The sequence below is a fragment of the Cibotium barometz genome, chromosome 16 (genome assembly GCF_041138505.1).
Source record: "Cibotium barometz isolate CiBa-2024 chromosome 16, ASM4113850v1, whole genome shotgun sequence".
Classification (NCBI taxonomy): Eukaryota; Viridiplantae; Streptophyta; class Polypodiopsida; order Cyatheales; family Cibotiaceae; genus Cibotium; species Cibotium barometz.
The window spans coordinates 60,136,144-60,154,626 of record NC_141061.1 but is presented as its reverse complement, the minus strand read 5'-3'; the positions used below and the strand labels follow the sequence as shown (position 1 = coordinate 60,154,626).

Genomic DNA, 18,483 nt, shown 5'->3' with positions numbered 1-18,483 from the left:
ACGTCCTTCCACCTCTGTCTGATGTTGTGGACTTTGGATTCTCTCGCTATCCAGCCCTGCGGGATTTGACATTTGGTTTAGCACATTTTTACTATGTTTTGGCAAAGAATTTTTTTCATAGTTTTGCCATAACGTTTTTGTGGACTCTCTTTGCTTTTACCAGTGTTTTAACATGTTTAATGAGTTTTTACCGCACCACCCCCTAAAGCTGGGCCGAAAGAGAGTCTATATCTATGGTTTGCAGGCACATGTCATGGAGCGTTAGTGGGGGACCTTCACTTTCTAATTGTCAAACGTGCAATCATGCCGAGTAGGACATTTCCCCCTCCTCCTCCTCCTCCTCCTCCTCTTTTTTTTGCTTGTGTTTTGTTTTGTGTACAAAATTAAGCAACAAAACAACCACCATCAATCTCGATTGGAGCTTCCATTGCAAACTACTGCACTCCCTTCAATCAAATTATCCCTTCCTCTTTTGTCCTCAGTTTCGCTTGACCCACGTGCACCGCTTCTCGTGTACCACCGCACCCTCTTGTATTCTCTTGATTCTCGTCTGATGAGTAGAAGCCCTAGTAATGATCAATCAAAGGGAACCTTAGGATAACAGGCGAGCAGGAGCAATTGAAGCGCAACAAGCTTTTCTATTCCAACCAACAGCATTTCGTGAGAGCCTGTAGGTCTTCTAATCTCACCGTATAATGTGATTTTTGTAATTTTGCTTGATTGTTCTGTGGTGCAACTATATTCGCAGCACTAACCATTGCTTACATTTCAATTGGCATTCTGAATTGCATAATTTTACAGTTGGTTAACTTAAGTTCCTAATTGCTTACCGTAATTAAGCTGTGGCGTACCGAAACGGCCCTTGCTTTAGGTGTCCCTAAAAGTCCAAGGCGTAGTTGAATTGGGCCCTGCATAGGAAGGCGGGCTTCATTAACGTATTTAGAATATATATATGTGTGTGCGCGGATGTGTGTATATATATACATTAGCCTATAGAGAGAGAGAGAGATTCTTGGGACATGGGAAAACCAAAGCCAACGGTCCCAATGGCTACTTAAACACTAGGAACAAAATCAAAAAACACCATATATCTCTTCATGTTTGGAGATTATTTGAGTGAGGAATTTTTCATTTTAATGCTCATGCTCAAAACTATAGGTTTTAATATTTCATATCACATGTTGATACTATGACATGATTTTAATTGTGTGCTAAATCGATGGTATATGAGGTAGTTTGAACCCATATTTTACTGTTGAGCATGTGGGTAGAGCATGTGGGTAGTATAGATACCACGAGGAGAGGTGATCGCTTAAGATTTTTAGAACATTGTAGCAACATCATAAAGGCATAGATGAGAATGCTTGCTAGTGAGTTTACAACATTTTGAATGCACTCCCACACCTTTCGTGTTTGTATGCTTATTGAATTGAAAAAATTAGGCACTTTCTTGACATTGATAGACATTTTTCATCATACTTCTCAAATCAAAAGCGAAAATGAAATTATCTCTTATAAGATTCCTAAGCATGTTAAGAGTCTCTAATTTGCATTTTTTACTTGACTCCCTATTCTCTTGGCTCTTTTGTGCCCCTTCCTTGCTTTCCAAATCGTATTTTGGTTCATAATCTTTGTTATTTACAGAGTCTAGTTCAACACCCATCATAGAGCAAAAATAATCAATCTTTCGATTAATCATATAGATTTTCGACTCTAGTTTAAGCAAAAAAAATGTAGCATCACTTAATCTAAGGACTCCCTTATCAACTTTAACACTTTGATTTTTTATTGTCATATGCTAGTGTTCACTATCTTTATCACACAATTTTCAACTATGATTAAAGCTATTGCATGAAAGCCTATCATCACTTTTTTTTTGGGAAATAATATTATATTTATATCCTCGTATACAACAGTCCACCTTTCACAAATGCCACAAGACCAGCTCAAATCTCATCAGAAGCCTATAACTCTTGACTATTTAACAGCCCACACATCTGATCCCATCTCTCATCCTCCCACACAAAAGATGATTCATCCCATCCAACATGATATCTATCAGCAGGTTTGGAGATTCATCAGTTTTCCTACATAGAAAATACTTAAGCAATGGAAAAGCTTCGTAATTTTTTAGATCAAGCGAGGTATTACATTAACATTATGGTTTAGTCCTTTATAAGATGGTCACCACATATATTTTTGCAATGCCCAAACATGATAAAGCTTCGTACTTTTTTAGATCAAGCGAGGTATTACATTAACATTATGGTTTAGTCCTTTATAAGATGGTCACCACATATATTTTTGCAATGCCCAAACATGATAAAGAACTGGAAATCTCTGTTAGAAAATGTCCTATTATAATAACTAACCACATGTGTGGGGTTGCTTCAAGATAAGCGCATTAGCATGTCAACCATTTCTTAAGAATACAGATGTCCAAACCCCGATTTCTCGTTAAATTTATGGGTGCTGGCATTGAGACCGAGATGTCGATGGAACCAGAACACCAAAATTGTGAACACAAGCCATTGTTTGACTCTTTTTTTCTCTCTCAATGAGACAAGGGTGGTCTCTCAATGAGACAAGGGCACCCAGCAGGGCGTCCCCATTTTTTTCGAGGCAGATTTATAGTAGGTCGACACTGAGAAATCCACTTTGCTTTCCCCCTTTTTTTTTCTTTTTCTTTTTGCGTTCTTCCCTTCTTATTTAGTGTACATAGTGATCTTTTATTTACGATACTACAAAAAAATTGTAAATTCAGTTTATGCGCCATTCCCTCTTACTGCAGGTATGACAAAAGACAAAGAGATCAACTCCCTTGCCTGTCCCTCCTTCATCTGCCACTTGCATGCTCCTACGAGGATGAGATCATGAGAGAGAGAAGCGACTAATCAATGATCCCTGCGCGCGCAGAGAGAAAGAGCGAGGGGGCTTCCTTGCGACTGAAGCGGGCTGCGGGTATATGAGAGAGGAGTGAGAACGTCTCGCGTGTGAACGGAGAGCAGGAGCAGATTGTCTTGCTCGAGAAAGAGAGTATATTTGGGACATTTTCCCTTCCCATCCTGCCCTACAGATTTGTAAGACGTTGCTGCGCTGAGGGTTGTCTTGCTCCAGAAAGAGAGCATATTTGGGACATTTTCCCTTCCTATCGTGCCCTACAGATTCGTATGACGTTGATGCGCTGATGACGATGACAGTGCTGAGGGAATGCATGAGAGAGTGCCACCTTTTTGAAGGGAACACAAACCTTTTTAATAGAATTCTCATTAATCAGTTCACTTATGGTCAAAATAGCCACTGAAATGCTACATTTAAGTTTCCCATTACAGGCTAGCTTTGAAAATAGCAAATATTCTCAAAGAAGCTATGTGCATGCGTTGATATGTTGCTGCCAAAGAAGCTATGTACATGCGTTTCGTTTCTCTCCCTCTGCATCCTTGCTGATTAATGCCAATGCAGAAGTAATAATTGGAGCCCTTTCATCGACATCCCAATCCATCTTCTCTGTCATATGCTTTGTCCAGGTCAAGGTTAAGGGAGAGTTTGGGGTTGTACAAAAACACCTCTCTCTCTCTGCGCTGCTTGCCCATGAATACGGATTAGTCTGTCCTCTTTTTTGTGGCCTGATGGCTTCTCTGTCACTCTTCTCTTTGCTACCCTCAGCGCATATCCTTCCCTTTCTCTCTCTCTCTCTTCTTCGAATTGCCCCTATCCCTGGACTCTTTAAATCGAGGGGTGGGATCAAGCAACAGAGGGATGGGAGATTGGTCTCGCCCTGTACCATTATGCGAACACCGTTGTCCCACTTTGGTACTTGCTGGCGAGGGAGGTGACAAGAGGAGGCTTGCGTCGGTGAGCAAGGCCGTCGGTGTTGTGAGGGAGCAGGCGAGAGGATAGGGAAGGCCCTTGGAGTTGTGTGGGCAGAGCCTGATGACGTGGTTATTTTAAGCCTTAAAAGGCCTTTGTATAAAGGTAAGGTGCCTTCGTAGCACCAAAAAGTTACCCAAACCTTTTTACTCTAGTTGTAAGGTTCATTTTTTTGCAACTTAATCTTGACGAATTTTCGGTTGTAGTAACCCATGACGTGCGTCCATGCTCAGTGTTTAATGAATCCCCTCAAAAATATGGTGAAACTGAGTTGATTTTCCAAAAATTTATCATGAGCATATTTTTGTAAAAAATGTGTAGCAGTCTCCAAAGGGTCCAATTTGACTCCAAATTTTCCCTAATGTTAATGTTGATGATTAATGTTCTAATTAGTGTGACTAGAAGAACTACTGCCTGCAAAGTCCTTTCTGCATGGCACACTGCCTGTTCACTCCATCCACCAAGAGCCCCACCAATGGCCCTCCCACCTGAGGGGATTTGGTTTCCATTAGACTGAGTGAATGCTAGTAAATTAAGAGGCAGCCATTGGTTGTGACCTAGAAAAGCTGTCAAAAAGCTGCAACTTCAGATGATTTCAAGTAATAGACAGAGGTGGTACATCTGACTAGCCGTTTCTGGTAGTGGTTAAGTACACCGTTGGAGGGCATGGTTAAGTACCCCATTGGACGGCAGCCAAAGTTCTCTATCCTTGTGATGTAAACTGCATGGAGGGCTACCTCTCACTGGCGTGAACAGTTCCATAGTCTTCAAGTATGTATGTAATGTTCAACCTACCTCGTCGATATGAAGTGACACAAGTGCTTGTCATGGATACCCAAGATTGGAGTAGTCAACCATTTAACAATACTCTCTTTGTTCCCAGTAGCGAGCCTCACGACTCACGAGTAACCGAACATAATGCTAAGAAAACGAAATAAAAACCCTCGCCAACCTTGCGCAACACACGTACCTTGGATTTGAGATTCTATACACGATTCAAGCCGTTGGAGATAACCATCACATACACACACACACACAAACATCGCTCGCTCACTCGCTCACTCATTGGCCAGTGCCAGATTAGAGATCCAGATGCAAAGGAGAAACCACCACCACACAGGGGTCCCTGACGACTTCCAAACAGCTAGCTGTCGTACCCATGGGTCAAAGTTCATAATCTAAGAATCTAGGGGACCAAATCCACTCACTCGGAGGAGAGATTGACTCGGGAATCAGCGACATGTAAGTCAGGAGGGATTAGCACACAACCCCACAGAAGACAAGATTCTGAAACACCTTTGCATTACCCCATAGCCTTGACCAAAAAGCAAGCTCACAGCCCTCACAGAAGATCATACGGCCATAATTGACCGAGGAGGTCTAGCGTCCACCATGAAAAATTTACATGTTCACTTTACCTCACATTTCATTGCATTTTCAAGGATCAGCTTGTCATCACTCTCAATGATGATATGTCTCAGCATGTAATTTGATGAACTCCATTTAAACCATCTCTACATGACAAAAGCCAGCTTGCTTGTTAGATAATTTTGCACAAAAACGGAGTAATTTGAGGCTTTTTTTACTTTGACTTTTGCTGAGATAACTCTTCTCCTTCCACCCTTACGTACTTCAAGAAAGAAAATTCGCACGCACATGTTCAGTTCTAGTGAGTAGAGCAAGCCAAATAATACGTATATGGTGTATTCTTCGTTTTGCCGCCTCCTTTATTGTCTCTTTTAGTGACAAATGCAGGTAATTTCATTTTGGAAGAGAGGTCCAATGAAAGGGATGGGTTCAAGCAAGTCTTGGGATGATGTGTTCCCTGATGGTCACCCCTTAGATTTTCCAGCTTCAAAAACAGACAAAGCTTGTATCTTTGATCTTGATGTTCAAGAAATACTTGCAAGGCATTGGCGGTCCAACAGGTAAGGGTAAAAATGTGTCCCCTATGTCACGTATGCATGTGATGATCTGGGGTTCTATCCTAACTAAATTTTTTGATGGTATATACAGTGCAGTTGAAGTGGAGACTCTTTCATCTCATGAAATGTCAACCCAGTCCTTCAGAAACCTGAAAGAGGTTGCTGCTACTGTATATATTTCTTATTGCTCAATCTTAGAAGCCAAAAGGCATGAATAAGAAGACATGAAATGCTTAGCAATTCAACTAGAACATTATGAGCAGCCAAGGTCTTTGAATTGTTCTTTTCCCAGGGCTTTGGTTGCATGCAAAAAGGATTTGAAGCAAAGAAAAAGCACCCCGACCATCATCGCCTCGTAACTTTGGAGAAAGATGTGAGTTAAATGAATAATGTTTTGATTGATAACAAGATTTAGAGGGAAGCAAGTCCAATCTTATTATACTGCATTTGGTCACATTTCGTCTTCCTTTTGTCCCAAGCAAGCCCTCACTTGTCCAACCAACAAGAGGCCCAAGTTCCAAGGCATGGTTGACAGATGTTCAAGCTGTTACTTATTGAAGGTGGTGCTTTTCTTTCCGAGAACAATTGGAAAGTTGGCCGAGAAGTTACAAGGTCAAGGAAGCAGCCAACTTTCCAACTGAGAGAGGGAGTTGCAGGACGGAGGGCTCCCTCCTTGACTTAACTGCTCTAGACGAAGTATCACACCCACAAAGATGAGTGTAGAGCCAAAGTAAGCCATTCTTGCATTTGGACTGGGATAAATTTAAGAAAGTTTGGCATAGGATTGCCCCCCTTTATTGTCACATGCATCACTCCTCCCACCATTCTAGAGATGCATGTGGACAATTTTAAAGTGAAGGACACTGTTATTCACTTCCGGAAAAAATGTCAAAATAAAAAGTATAGATGTAGTTTTGAGCAATGAGCTCAAGGGTGTGTTCCCTACAAGACTCCTTGGACCTGTAGTTTGAGCAAGGTGCCCACATTGAACTGTGGGCCTTCATCAGCATGTTAAGTTTCAGCCCCTCCTATACTTCCGACTCCTAGCACCCTTTGAAGCTCTTAAAAGGTTTTGAGCGTCCTAGTCTCTGGTCATGCTGGCATCAATGAACAAAGCATATGATCTGGATCTCCATCCTGTTCCCCGATGTATCCTCTCCATTGAAAATTAGAGAGTTGCTGGGTGACAAGACATGCACCAAGAAGTAATATCGAAAATAAGTGAACACAGTGACCTGGGTGTAAGCTGTGCTAGGGGTCTTTCGAACAACCATGATAGCATAGTGACCTGTACTCCCCATTCCCTCTGATGTGCCTTTCATATAGGGAGTTGCAAGCCAAAAAACATGCAAAATAATTCCCCTGCCTGACCTGCATCTTGTACAGCATCCACTGCACAGTCCTCTTGTGGCCAACAATTCAGAGATTGGAGAACCTCAAATGATGATCTTCCAAAGAATAACCCTGCATTTGATGCATACCTGACTTTGCTCCAGCCTCCTGATCCTTGCTGCTGCAGACTATAGTATTCTCCACTGAGTTTTCAAATGCTGCACAGGAGGATGTACCTGTAACAAAAACAAGTAAATTGCGTGAGTCACAATCACAATCAAAGAAAGCTCTCTATCCCTGAACAGAGCCCTTTGCAGCATCTGTTCTCCCTCTCTTTGGAGTGGGGACAGATGTTGCATGTGGACAGTATGGTCTTGTAGGAGTAGAATAAAAAAGATCTGAGAGCCTAATTTGTGAACTTTGATTCCCGAGAGGGAAAGCAGCTACAAGAATGTGAGTAGACAATGCACAAGGGTAGATGTATGACGCAGTGTCAAGGATGGGAATGCACCACCCTGAGGCAACACTGAAAGCGTGGCCGTCGTACACCCTTAATCCACTCTCCAATTCTTTTCCAGATACTGATGTTTGTTCATGTAATATTGTTGTGCAGATTGCAGAGCTACAAACAAGTTTTGAAGGTGAACAAGCTAAGAACAAGATTCTCAAGAAAGCTCTTGGAAAAGATTCATCCGTCACATCAAGAGATATCACACCGAAGGTATGCCTAGTTGAAACACCCTAAATCTTTGGAATGTTCGGTGGCTAATAAGAATGTTCAAACAAAACACAAACTTGACAGAGTTTTTGGACACAAATGACATTTCTAAACATTCAAATCTATATATCACAAGCCTATGTTTTGTAAGTAAATTGAGTATTTGTCCACAGAGGAAATGGCATCATCACAATGAAGTTTACATAAAGAATCTTGGTAACTAAACAAGAGAGTATGCATAAGTAATAAGAAGTTGCAAGTACTTGAAAGGACTCGCTTGCGTAAGCAATGCTAAAGAGGGATGCAATGGCATGGGATAAATAGCATTTCCTTCCCATCATGTGTCGTTTCCTTCCCACAATCGGTCCATAGCATTTATCTACTGTATGAGTCAAGTGACACATGCGGAAGGTGCTGAATGCAATGAGGTCTATGTTATTGATCAATTTTTTTAAAGAAGAATAACATAATAATATATTATGCCAAATGACTATAAGAGACCTCAAACAAACGCCAACAGTGTCATCAACAGACAGCTACCAGCCCAGCAATAATGAACACCAAGACTGACACAAGATTATTGATCAGGTCTTAATTAAACATACCCAAAAATTTATTAAGAAGCATCAAAAGTTTCAGGATGAGTATGGCTCCTTGTTTGATGAATATCTTTAGCACAGCTGCCTCCTTTCAGACGGGAGAAACATTTAGTTGAGCTCACAGCATGGACTGATACTTTGATAAAGCCCTAGCGAAACAAATGCATGTGAGTGTTGGAGCTGATGCGGATGACATTCCTCTTCTTTGAATAAAAAATTTGGGCTCCCTGATCTTCTCCTCTTCCCCTTCAACTTCAAATAATTGCACTAAGCACTATCTTCCACCAGAATTTCACAAATGCAGCCTATGGTTATATCAAAAGGAGGTTGACAAGGGCTGCCTTGGTTTGAGCTTTGCTTGTATATGTACAAATGGATAGGAAGTTGAAATCTGTCAGTACCATTTGGTCACATTGATGAAGAGGTTTCTTTGCACAGTCAACACAGGATTTGATCAAAGAGATCGCCATGCTCGAACTTGAGGTCACACACTTGGAGCAACATTTACTCTTACTTTATCGCAATGCATTTGAGCAAAGTTTGACATGGTCTTCTTATGAACCAAAAAGCCAAAACGTCTCTACTTCAAAGGTGATGGATCGTGAACAGATTCAAACATCTACTTCAATATCAGCAGGAAAAGAATCATCGCCTCATTACGATCGAAGTCAATCCTCCACCGAACCCTGGCAAGACAGCCCACAAGAGAGGTCATTTTGGAGCAAAACAGGATCCCAACAACAAGCAAGTTCATGTAACTCTTCAAAAAAGGAATGGAGCTTGTGTTCTTCGTATTCTCAGCCGATTCAATTCCCTCAAGTAAGTATTGGATTCATGATGAGTTGGTATATCCTCTAATGGGTGTTGTCAAGGCAAGCAATTACTGCATGCAACTGTTTTTTTTGTATTGTCAGTATAGGTGAACACAGATGGCTGGCTCTCCCCACTAAACCCTAACCCTAGTGTCCCCCGTAGTCACGACTCATGCATCTGTTGTTTGGGAATGACACATGTGAAGAAGTAATGTAAATTCTTTGATGTCTATGAAGAGGGTCTACAAAAACAGCTGTTAAGCTGAAGATTACATGACTCGATCCATCTATATTCATGTTGTGTAGTGCATGAGCATGCATTTGGTCGTTTCAGCCTTCAGGTGGGAGTACTCCACCTGCCCAAAGTACTTTGTCATTCTTTCTACCAAGCCACCCCTATCCAGCCTGACCAATTGACAATCCAACCTCCTTAGGAAGCACTGGTGCTGGCCAAACACATACACGGGGCACTCCCATCACTTCTGGTCCTGTTGAACAAGTATTTGCATATCAGTAATCAACCAAGATTATGAGCTAGTAAGCCACCTAAGCTCAATCTTTTGTTTACTGACCTATCCCTGGTGCCTGAGAGCTTTTGCCAATCCACAACAGACATCGTAAGAACATATGCCCCATGGTTATGGGAAACTCCCAAAACATGGGGTTTAGAGTTTCCTTGTTTTGGCTCCCTGGAAAATTTCCATTTCAATATCTGTTTCTGTTTTCATTTCCGGGTAACTATGGTATGCCCTCTCACTTGCTCTGCTTTTGATGCAAGACCTGTTCTGATATCACCTGTTACACCTGCGTGCAACCAGCCCTGATCTTCCTACAAATAAAGCACCACACATCCATACATACAGAGCTGAGAGAACACCATAAGAACATATGTGCGATAATTATGGGAAACGCCCCATACATGGGATTTTGGACCATTTTGCCTGTTTCGATAGAGGGTTCCAGAGTTTGAAACTTGTTTCAACCATTTCAGTCATTTGTGAAACCGGCCTTCAGAAATCTGAAGGGCGGTGGAACAAACACTCGCACACAAAACACTTCATCACCCATGAGAACCTGGAAAAGGAAAACAAACAGGGGAGCTAGAATGCTCCTGCAGATAGTACAAGGACACCGATTGGCCCCAAAACGCAGTGGCGCCCCTTGCGGTATTTCTTTACTTGATCAAATATGAGTACAAAGTACAATTTGTCGAATTCTTTACCAATAGGATCCCTTTTAGCTTTTCACCCAGGACTTTCCAAATAAGAACTCTCGCTATTACAGCAAAGCATTCCATAGAGAAGGCACACCTGTGTACGACACCTCCCTGCTTGAAAAGGTCTTCTCCATCTCAATCATGGATCCCACAACCCTTTCCCAAACAGCAGTAGGGCTATACCAAACCATATGTCCTTCCTATAGTCACAGCTTGCATGTACAACCCTGTACCTGACAAAGGTGGCAGCCCTGTACCTGACAGAGGTGGCAGCAGGACCCAACATAGGTGGCAGCAGCTGGTGGCGGCGGCTGTACCTGGCGGCGGCTGCCCTGGTGACGGCGGCTGCCAGGGTGGCGGTAGCGGCTGCTCTTAGAGGCGGCTGCAGCGGCAATAACAACAGCACTAGTGGCGGCAGCAGCAGTCGCTGGCGGTGGCTGGCGGACAACAGCTACGGTGGCGGCAGCAGCAACGCCACGTAACCCGGCCACCCCTGAAGTTCCATACGGCGACCACCCATACGACTATCTCCCATACCACCCTTCGGTCTTTATAAAGAGGCTATGCACTTTTCATTAAAAACGCTAAAAAGCAAAGATAGACAAAACGCATGCTTTTCAATATAATAATAAGCCTTTAAATCATCTAAAGTTATTAAGCCTTATAAATTAAAGTTCCTTTTTGTCCCCTTTTCACACTTGGGCTGGCCACCAACATGGGTTTCCTTTTCACATTCAACTGATGCCTGTCCACACTGCGCGTCCCATGCCCATGCCCGTGCCTGTGCCCACCTGCTTGTTGTCCAAAGGGAAAAACACACGGTCGTAACATACCCCCCTCTTGAAAAATAGCAAGCGTCCTCAATTGCACTCAATAACACAGTAAGGCATCCAAAAGATTCCTCATATGACCAAAGCAATGCCCCTCCAGTGCATCTGGGTGATGAAACAATCATCCTGAACAATAAGGCCAAACCGTCACGTCAAAGTGACAAACAACTCTTGCTTGTTCTTTCAGAACCTACAACAAAAGTCTAAAATCAAGTGGAAACACGTAACCTGTGTTAGCCAAAAACAAAACCATGCATCATTCTACATATGACAAACATATGCATGACACATATATGCATTCGCAAACAATATGCTCCTCAAGATGCTCTACTCACTCCAGAATAACAGTCTCAGGGTTGCTCGCAAGCCTTAAACCCATAGACATCCGCAGGACCACGACTGATGGTAAAACATGAGCATATGAAGGCACTCAATGCATCCAAACTATACATCCACGAAGTACTTCCCACATATGTCTCAAGGCCATTCCGCGGGAGTCACACTCAGTGGTGCATCTATGAACATAATAAAGTACTTGATGTATCATACCAATATACATACATCACACCACACAATCCAGGGTATTACCCAATGTATTCTCAAGGGTACCAGGATCCAATGGCACCAAAATACAATAATACCTCAGAAAGTGTGTTAATACATGAACAAATAGAGTTTGATCCATATATCCATGAACCAAACCATCTCTAGAACTGCTTGCAAGACTTATGCCCATTCATAGAGTCTCGAAGAGTTAGCTCAGGTTGCCCGCAGACTTTGAGCTCAACCAAACCATGCCATTCCAAAGGAGACCAACTCCACAAATAGCATCATCTCAATATCCAATTGACCGATCATGTGGTCAAGAACAGCCAAAACCATATGACAAAGATCAATGTCCTAATCTTCCTCAATCATACCTTAGTTCCAAAGGCAAAAATCATCCATAGTTGTAGTTATAGTTCATGGTGCGGCTGACTGTGAACCATACCCAACTTTACCATCTCATGTGACTAGTACACAATATCATAGAAGTCCCATAAGTAGCTATAACAAGGGAGTGGAGGTGCTACCCCTACCACCCTTCGGTCTTTATAAAGAGGCTATGCACTTTTCATTAAAAACGCTAAAAAGCAAAGATAGACAAAACGCATGCTTTTCAATATAATAATAAGCCTTTAAATCATCTAAAGTTATTAAGCCTTATAAATTAAAGTTCCTTTTTGTCCCCTTTTCACACTTGGGCTGGCCACCAACATGGGTTTCCTTTTCACATTCAACTGATGCCTGTCCACACTGTGCGTCCCATGCCCGTGCCCGTGCCTGTGCCCACCTGCTTGTTGTCCATGCTTGTTGTCCAAAGGGAAAAACACAGGGTCGTAACAATTTGCATATTTTGAAACAGCACATTTCAGCCGTTTCAGCAATTTCTTCCTTGCTGTTTTGGACGTCTCCCCAACACCAGCTATTTTTTGGTCTTTCTTTTCTGCTGCCTCCTTTCTCCCACTCTCCCTACCTTTCCTCTTCTTTTGTCTTACATTTCCATACACTTCTCATATTTCTCTTCCTCTCCCTTGCTGATGTGGTATTTGGCTTCCTCAGAAATACCATTTCCTTCTCCGTTTCTGTTTTTTCTTCTTCTTTCGTTCCCCGGTAACCATTATTTTCACTGTCTTGCTCTTCTTTTTGATGCAAGACCCACTCTGACACCACCTGATGCACCCACGTGCAACCATCCATGATCTAGCTGCTCTAGAGCACCAAACAGGCATACACAAGGAAAGCAGTTGACCAACTCACCAACTCAACCATAGACCTGACACCTCTGGACCACCCTGAGCACAGAAGAGTGCATGCACTACCTGAATGTGTCCAACATGGACCAATGACATGCATGTACAATACTAGTGGATGCCGTAGTTAACCAGTTTTGTCAGAATAAGAAGGCAGGCCGGGGGAAATTGAGCCTAAATCCTATAGTACACATAGCATACATATAATAACATAAATTCATTCACTAAGCACAGTGATAAGAGTAATGAGGCTGATCAATGTCTGAGACAGGAAAACCAACCGTTCTATGTGGCAAAGGAGGAGCGACAAGACGTAACCTTCCTCAGCTCAAGACAGGTTTTTGTCTCGTCCTTGGAATCCTCATACTTGACCATGATGATGATATGTGCTTGTGTGTAAACCGAAAACTGTGCTTGGTTGTGAACAGGGTACACCTTGCCGGGACACCTACTCCAAAAGACTGATACGTAGTAGGCAGAGCCGTTTACCTGAAGATCCAACAGTCCGAACAGGCAACAAATTATCAGAAGATCTGGTACATTGTATGGCTGCCATCTATTGCAGACTTGCAGAGCCACCACTTTTACAGCATGGACCCAAGATCTCTCCTTCATCATCATCATCCTCTGCAAGCACGTTCTCTGCCCAACAGTTCTCGAGCGATGGGTGGACTTCACAATGCAGAACTGATGCTTCATATGAAGTGTCTTTGGATGATCCTAATCAGGAGAATTGTGCCACAGATTGTGAGGGAACCACCACTTCAAAATTTGAAGTGCACTGGATTTGTGTTGACAATGAGAGGTTGGCATATGCAGCTCAAATGCTTCATACTTTTCGGTGAGTGCAGATGGTCTTAGTGTGCGTGTGTGTGGAGCATTGGCCTAAGCAGTTAACATACCAGGGCCCCAATCGTGAGATCCTGGGTCCAAGTCCCCTTTCCTCAATCAATTGTTGAATGCAGATCCTTGGTGCAACAACTAGAGGGCGTGGATCCAGGTCAGATGAAACACGAACAAAAGCTGGCCTTCTGGATTAATGTACACAATGCCCTTATGATGCATGTAAGCAACATCTCTATCTCATGATGCATTTATGTCAGCAAGACTTGCACATGCAGACATTGGTTAAAACTCTATGTTTATTTCACAAAAACATTTTGAAGCTGAAAGCATGGTTGTGGCAGGCTTATCTTGCCTATGGTATCCCTCGCAACCATCTGAAGCGAATTGCGTTGCTCCAAAAGGTATGAGAATGCTTAGTTGTGTACATCAAGTATGTTGTCGTGCACATGTACTATCATGAAATTTGTACAAGCATACTCATAATGCAAATGATAACATGTTACCACACACGTACAAGCATCCTTACTGTGCAAATGACACACTATAGAACACTCTGTACGAGCATCCATGTTGCAGTAAACATGTACGAGCATGCTTATGGTGCAAATAGATCAGGCTGCCGAACATGTGTGCAAACATACTTATGGTGTGAATGGACCATGTTGCCACACACAGTTACAAGCATGCTCACTTTGCAAATGAACCGTGTTGCTGTACACGTGTACAATTATGCTCATTGTGCAAATGAGCGATGTTGCAGTACACATGTGCGAGCATGCTTAGGGTGCAAGTAGAACAGGTTGCCGAACATGTGTGCTAGCATTGTTATTGTGTGAATGGACCATGTTGCCACATACGCTTACAAAAGCATCTCACTGTGTAAATGAGCCATGTTGCACTACACATGCACGAGCATGCTGATCATTTGCACAATAAGCATGCTCGTACATGTGTACTGCAACATGGTTCATTTGCACGGTGAGCATGCCCGTAAACTTGTACGGCATCACAGTCCATTTGCACCATAAGCATGCTCGCAAATGTGTACTGCAACATGGTCCCATTCGTACACATGTGCGAGAAGAAACTGCACGATCCGTACACTAAATCAATCAATAAAACATGTGACAGGCCGCATACAAAATCGGAGCGCATTCAATTAACGTGCAAACTATCGAACAGACCATTTTGAAATGCAGGTCACATCGCCCAGCAAAGGTTAATTAATCGTTCACTTGCGTTAAACCTGTATTATTTCACCTACAATCGCAAGCGATTGGAATGTAATAATTCAACCTGGTTGATTTTATAGTGGCTTCAATCCTTTCTCTCGCCAGTGGCCAAGTTAAGAGGAGAAGAGCGGCAGGCTTACGCCATTGACAATCCGGAACCGCTCCTCTGCTTTGCTCTATGTTGTGGAGGGCGATCAGACCCAGCGGTAGTGATAAATATTACTCTTAACTATCTACGTCAACAGTATATTAGGTTTTATAACGTAAGAATTTCCACATTATTTGTAATTGATACCTGTTTTAATGCGTGTGCATATATATAAATATTAGTACATACCATTTTATAATCACATAGTTTTTACTTGGTGTGTGCAAATGTGACGAACATGCGTGTGGCAAAATGACAAATAGGGTATCCTAGGTGCTTGTTCACAAATGAGTAGAGTTGGCCGAACAGTATATTAGGTTTTATAACGTAAGAATTTCCACATTATTTGTATTTGATATATGCCATTGTAAGAATTTCCACATTATTTGTATTTGATATATGCCATTTTTCAATGGATATACATGAGTGTGGGAAAATGACAAGTAGAGTATCCATGTGTGTGGCAAAATGGATATTTGTATATCCATGAAAAATGGCATGTAGTAATATTGGTGCTTGTGGCAAAATGACAAGTGGAGTATCCTAGGTGCTTGTTCACAAATGAGTAGAGTTGGCCCAAAATGAGAGCCTATTCTACCTTTAGATGTGTAACCACCTTTGTCCAAATGCACGCCCATCTTAAGGTGGTGGACCTTGGAAGTCATTAGTACCATGGATTAATTCTAAAACTATCAATGTTGTTGGGTTAAGTCATTAAGTTGTTGCTTTTTGATTTCACAGGTGAGAATTTACACGGAGAAATCAATCTACCAAGAGTTGGAAGCTGCAAAACGAGAATTCTTGCATGCAAATGTGAGTGTCCACAGCAAAGAGGGAAAAGTCCAATTACCAAGTATTTTGGAGTCATTTGCAAAAGAGACATCTATGAAGCCCATTCAATTGCTAGAGTGGGTAGGTGAAAATGTGGAGGGCAAGGTGGCCACCTTTATCACTAGGTGTACCCTTCAAGCCTATGGCAAGGCACATAGATGCATTGAATGGTCACAGTATGACTTCACCTTTCGTTATGTGTTTGTGTATCCTCTCTAACGCATGGTCATGGGTCATAAGCACTATAATGATTGTTGAAACTCCCTAAACACCCAACTCTTCATGAAATCTTATACAATATCTTATTGCATGCCCAAACTACCTAACTGGCAGGAAGTAAGAAGTGGGATAAGACTATGCATGAACATGATGAGCTTCTTCACATTTCTTTAAACTTGCATAGTTGACTTGAAATACAAGCCCTTATGCCAATCCATTGACTACATTAAATACTTTTTGTGCGTTTCTTGAAGTCCGTGAAAAAATATATAAATAACACAAATTTCCACTAAGATTATGGAGGAATTCCCTTTAACCTTGTCCTTATTTAGTTTTGTTTCTTTCAAGGTTCTTCCTTTCTACTTGGTTGGCTCCAAGGGTTGCCTTGTAATTTTTTATAGCATGCTCCAAAATTTTATATGTAGAGCATATATATTGGATATGATCTAACTTACACACAAGGATCTCCTTGCCATTATGTGGTATTCTTGAACCTTCTAAATACCCAAGTATTTCTTTTTGCCAAACTTTTGCTTTGCACCAAACTTGCATCTTGAATAAAATAATGTGAAATTGACTATACTAGGAAATTTGAAAAATATACATACTTTGGGAATTTTGAATTAGTTGGGATTTTATTAATTTTAAGAATTTGAACTTTTGAATTTTCTATTAACTTTGGGAATTTTGATTTCAAACATTTTAGAAAATATGTTTTTTTGGGAATTTCATTAATTTTGAAAATTTTGATTTTAATAGTTTCATTAATTTTTTAAAATTTTATTTTTTGAAAGCTTGGAGAGGAGAAATTTTATTTACTTTGGAAATTACACTTTATCATTCACAATTTTTGCATTCTTGACCAAGATCATTAATGAAGGTGTTTATAGAAACACCATTCAACTAAAACGAGAGCTTTATTCTAACTATAAACTTCCTTAGAATCACTTGTTGAGAACTTGAAAACTAACTATAAAACTTAATGGGTATCTATTCAATACAGTTTTGCACAAATTTTGCATTGTTGCATTTGTAAATCCCATGCTTTTCTTAAGATTTTCTTGTTTCCATGCATTGTTTTCTTTGTACCCTATTCATATAGCTCCACGACCCTTTAAAATGAAGTACTTGGATTTACCATGCATACAATAAATTGGAATCCCCATAATTCAATACAATTGGCATTGTTAATTGGTTTTATTTTTGGATTCTAGAAAAGCCAAACCTATAATTTCATGTTAGGACAAAAGATGAATGCGTGAAGGAATTTTTTTATTGTCTAGCCAGAAATTGTGCATTATCTAGCCAATGGCTTACCCAAATAAAACCATTTAATATAGAGATCATGTTAGATGCCTTATCAAGAAGGCGCCCCTTATCTCAATAGATAGTTGGGTAATTATACAAATTAGGCTAGGATGAGATAATGTGACCATGCTCACAATTGTTTGAGTTTCTCAAGATCTTGGAGTAATCTCACTCTATTAGTGTGGCTAGTTTGTAATGGACACACCCGCTAATAAGAAAGTCTTACTAGCATGCTTGTGGTGGCCTATGTTGTTTGGTGAGATGCAGCCAAGTTTGTGAAAGATTGTTGTTAGCAATCATACACAACAAGGATAAAATGCCCTTGCACCACCCCACTGTTTCTCTACAGCCTTTTGAGAAATGGGGCATTGATTTTGTTGGACCTGTTAGTCCAATGCCTCATAACATGTAAGCATACTATATCATACTATCATAGCATCCATGGACTATTACACAAAATTGTTGAAATATACAAGTGAATGGGTGTGTGCGGGAACAAGCCCTTAGCTAGAGATTGTAAAAGGGAGTCCGTAATTGAGTGGGTAGCAGTGAAAAGGTGAGAAGAATCTACTGGATGAGAGAATCAAGGGTAGCATGAGTGAATATAGGTGTGTGGAAAGATTCTAGGAAAAGGTACCCCCATATGGAGAGGAGGTGGCACAAATCAAGGAGAAATCAATGGGAATGGGTGCTTGGCACCTTGTGGATGTAAAAGCTATAAATTGAGGCATTGGTTTGATGAGAAATTGCTGGTTTTTGAGTATCCATGACTACATTATCCTATTAGATTAATCGTGCAATAAT

General features: G+C 41.3%; 1 protein-coding gene and 1 long non-coding RNA gene across 9 annotated transcripts; one reads left to right on the top strand and one right to left on the bottom strand.

The window, feature by feature from the left end:
• Positions 1–247: 247 nt before the first annotated feature.
• On the top strand, positions 248–16,661 carry LOC147630807 (uncharacterized). 4 transcript variants are annotated; one of them, XM_086810793.1, is made up of 13 exons: positions 251–670; positions 5,626–5,798; positions 5,887–5,953; positions 6,088–6,168; positions 7,741–7,848; positions 8,883–9,263; positions 13,367–13,432; positions 13,524–13,936; positions 14,061–14,160; positions 14,283–14,342; positions 15,073–15,159; positions 15,254–15,379; positions 16,063–16,661. In XM_086810793.1, the coding sequence occupies exons 2-13, from the start codon at positions 5,653–5,655 to the stop codon at positions 16,369–16,371; spliced, it is 1,944 nt and encodes a 647-aa protein (XP_086666919.1). In that variant the 5' UTR covers positions 251–670; positions 5,626–5,652; the 3' UTR covers positions 16,372–16,661. The 4 variants fall into 4 exon arrangements, with proteins under 4 accessions (XP_086666923.1, XP_086666921.1, XP_086666919.1 ...); XM_086810794.1 differs by having other exon boundaries at positions 5,614–5,798; XM_086810797.1 differs by lacking the exon at positions 8,883–9,263 and having other exon boundaries at positions 248–670.
• On the bottom strand, positions 6,172–15,373 carry LOC147630808 (uncharacterized). Of its 5 annotated transcripts, XR_015267707.1 has the most exons (5): positions 15,238–15,370; positions 8,451–9,130; positions 8,109–8,259; positions 7,277–7,363; positions 6,172–7,187 (listed from the first exon to the last, which is right to left on the bottom strand). It is a non-coding gene; the product is annotated as an uncharacterized LOC147630808 (long non-coding RNA). The 5 variants fall into 5 exon arrangements; XR_015267706.1 differs by having other exon boundaries at positions 6,172–7,363; XR_015267705.1 differs by having other exon boundaries at positions 6,172–7,363; positions 8,109–9,130.
• Positions 16,662–18,483: the final 1,822 nt, after the last annotated feature.